Source organism: Frieseomelitta varia, unplaced genomic scaffold (assembly GCF_011392965.1).
Source record: "Frieseomelitta varia isolate USP_RPSP 00005682 unplaced genomic scaffold, Fvar_1.2 scaffold_285, whole genome shotgun sequence".
NCBI lineage: Eukaryota > Metazoa > Arthropoda > Insecta > Hymenoptera > Apidae > Frieseomelitta > Frieseomelitta varia.
The window spans coordinates 167,601-170,687 of record NW_025110018.1 but is presented as its reverse complement, the minus strand read 5'-3'; the positions used below and the strand labels follow the sequence as shown (position 1 = coordinate 170,687).

The window sequence follows — 3,087 nt, the reverse complement described above, 5'->3', positions numbered from 1 at the left end:
CCGTCACTTTATAGTCTTGCGAATATGTTTGCTAATGTTTTGGATTCTTTCTTCAGTTTCAGCAATGTGAAGAAATGAATGTGAAGAATTTTCGATGAACAAATATCTTTATCTTCGAGTTAAACTAACTGATCTTCATATATTTTAACTCTTCCGATCACTCGATAATCAGCTAAAATCAATTGCAAAAGGACAGGATATACATAAAAGGGTTTTACAAATACTTCCTTGTAATATTTCCAAAAATTCTTATTATAAAAAATAGAAAAAGATCATAATAGTCACCATAGATTTAATGTATTATGCCGCTATGTGATGATTCTCCCAGGAATCGTTCGATTTATTTTTCTGATATAAAATACGATCGCCTATAAGATAGTCTCTCGCGAAGTAAAATTCCATCATTGTTGGAAAGAGTTTGTATCCAACGCTGAAAAAAATATTTAAATATGCAATATTCATTATCAATTCACGTTTTTTATGATACTTAGACTTACAAATGATCTGGCATTGGTAAGTCATTCTCTCCTTTACGAATCGAATCTAATACTTCGTCATGTCGTTGCTTTAGCTCCTCCCAATTGACATCACGTCCTTGATTACATACATGAGATCGTATCTTACAAAATAATGGCTCTCTGTCATATAAATGCTTATAACTTTCCTTTTCCAATTTCTTCATGATACCTTCTATTTTCACCTACAAACGCAACTCCTATAAATAAACTGCGAATATTCGTGAATATTTTCATTTTCGTATGAATTAAAATTATAATATGATAGAATTATTAATACATAGTATAATATAGTTCATTTAAAAAAATAATTAATAATACATGATGTAATTATCCCCGACATTCTCAAAATTATATTCCAGATAAATAAAGTCAATGTCAAGTGTAACGTCAATTTCCATTTATTTACATATCAGCCTACAATATACATATGCTTCTTTTTCTTATTGTACTTAACTTTTATCAAAAAGTGTCAATAAATATTATATTAAAATATTAATAGATTTATATTTAATGATATAATTAATCATATTACTATTTAAAAATATTATTTCTTTAAAATCTTCTTAAGTCGATATTAAGTATTTTAACTATTTGATGTCGAAACTGAATCATTTCGTAATTTTACAACAAAGTTTAGTCTCACAAAATGCAGAAATATGTATATATCTAAATAAAAATGCAAACACATGTGTATCTTGATAAAGATGCAAAGAAATCTTATCATAGGTCAGACCTATACGACTCTGATTTTCAGCCTACTATTGAACTCTTTGATATCTGACGATTGAAAGAGTATTTTAAAAAATTAAATTTTTTCAAAAGATAGAGCTACTTTGGGTATTCTATGTAACATACACTGTCACGCACATTCTAAAATTTTCCACAAATTTCTAATTTAATGTAATCGTCAGACTGCATTTGGAAATTTTCGTGGACATATCTAAAGAAATAAGACCTAAATAAGAATTTGTTTAATTGACTATATATATTGCAATAAATATTCTATTTTATATATTTTTGCATATTCTATTGTGCATATTTTTTACTTTTTATATTTCCATAGATGCATAAAAGTCTACTAATCAACGACGCAAAATTGATTACCTGTTTTGTGATCTCCTGCTCCTGTTCGTTTATATAGAACCAAAGGAAACACATAGCAGCATAGGGGACATTCTCCTGAAACGATTAAACTGAATCAATGAAAAAAATTCGCTATAAATAAACAATGCAATCGTCAATGCAAAAATTTCTTTAAAAACTTACTAAATTGTCAACTTTCTTGCTACGACTATCCGTTACGATTACAAAACCATCTTTATCGAATTCGCGAAGAACAACGTTTCTGGCAGACACCTTACAATCTCTGAAGTAAAAATTTTTCATTGAAAATGTACAATGTATTCGAGACCGTGATCTATGAAAATATCCTAACACTTCTGTGTGTAATACAAAATTAATACATTAATAGATTCAGGATTCTTATTCATTTATAAGAAATTTTAAACTATGAATTTGAAAAAATATACGGTAACTAAAGTATAATAACGTTTGTATGTTATACTTAAAGTAATTTTTCATTGAGGTTGTATTTTTTGAATTACATTCTTAAAGATATAAATTTAAATAAAATTCATAGTTTCTATACCTTCTATATCCTTAAAGATACAAATTTGCATAAAAATCTATTTACAAACAAAAGGTATCTCAAAAGTTTCTCTACAGTAAATGATCAATACTAACTTTGAAGTAGTAGCCAAGCAACAGGCGACTGGAGCCCTCGGGTTGAATCTTCGTGCGTCATCGTGCCAAATCCTGAACAACTCCACCGGATGATCAACCACCTCTTCGATTTTCGCCAGGTCCGATAGACCTAATCCTTCTTTCGATGTCTTAACAAAAGATTTCCACAAAGTACTTAATTATAGTAACAATAATCGATAATTAAATCGATTTAAAATTTAAGACACAAAAGAGATGAATTACATTAAATGAATCTGATATAGAACACACATATTTTACATGTAATCGCGATATAAAAATGCTTGGAATCTACCATACACTTCTGTTAAGATATTCTTTCACTGCATATTTTTCTATAGCAAAAATAATAAGCATCAAATTGCAACGTGACACCTACACGTAACTTGGTTGAAACCTGACACCTCTTAAAATCTTAAGGAAAGAATGTTATACAGTTACGTTGTTTACTAGTTATTAAAAAGCAAACTTGTTGGAAGAATCATTTTACGTACAATCATAATTTCTTCTTACCATGTTTCTGATGATACCTGGTTGATTGTTTTTGATTAGTATGTGGTCGCGTGTCGTAGTAACATACTCGCTGAACCAACGACTATTATACTAGTGGACAGTATTTATTCAGTGGCTCTATTTGAAACCTTCCACTACTCCTACCTTTGCGGCTCTATGCGCAAGTTCCCTTGCGACACTACGACAGATAAATATATAGGATGATCCAATAAGAATTGACATCTTCAATATCTCCGTTGTTTCCGAAGATATAAAAGAACTGTTATTCGGTACAGAGGAAATCATAATAGTAATG

At 29.4% G+C, this 3,087-nt stretch overlaps 1 protein-coding gene across 2 annotated transcripts; it reads right to left on the bottom strand.

Annotated features, from left to right (window-relative positions):
* Positions 1-88: 88 nt before the first annotated feature.
* Positions 89-3,003, bottom strand: LOC122529390 (pyridoxine/pyridoxamine 5'-phosphate oxidase-like). Of its 2 annotated transcripts, XM_043655491.1 has the most exons (7): positions 2,793-3,003; positions 2,262-2,410; positions 1,785-1,884; positions 1,623-1,697; positions 498-700; positions 286-430; positions 89-172 (listed from the first exon to the last, which is right to left on the bottom strand). In XM_043655491.1, the coding sequence occupies exons 1-6, from the start codon at positions 2,793-2,795 to the stop codon at positions 301-303; spliced, it is 660 nt and encodes a 219-aa protein (XP_043511426.1). In that variant the 5' UTR covers positions 2,796-3,003; the 3' UTR covers positions 89-172; positions 286-300. The 2 variants fall into 2 exon arrangements, with proteins under 2 accessions (XP_043511426.1, XP_043511425.1); XM_043655490.1 differs by lacking the exon at positions 89-172 and having other exon boundaries at positions 232-430.
* Positions 3,004-3,087: the final 84 nt, after the last annotated feature.

Bases quoted from the DNA above. Each gene is read 5' to 3' on its own strand.
- LOC122529390 (XM_043655491.1), bottom strand. The intron at 1,698-1,784 runs GTAAGTTTTTAA...TAATCGTTTCAG, and splicing joins GCAAGAAAGTTGACAATTTA to GAGAATGTCCCCTATGCTGC. The intron at 701-1,622 runs GTAATCAATTTT...TTGCGTTTGTAG, and splicing joins AGCAGGAGATCACAAAACAG to GTGAAAATAGAAGGTATCAT.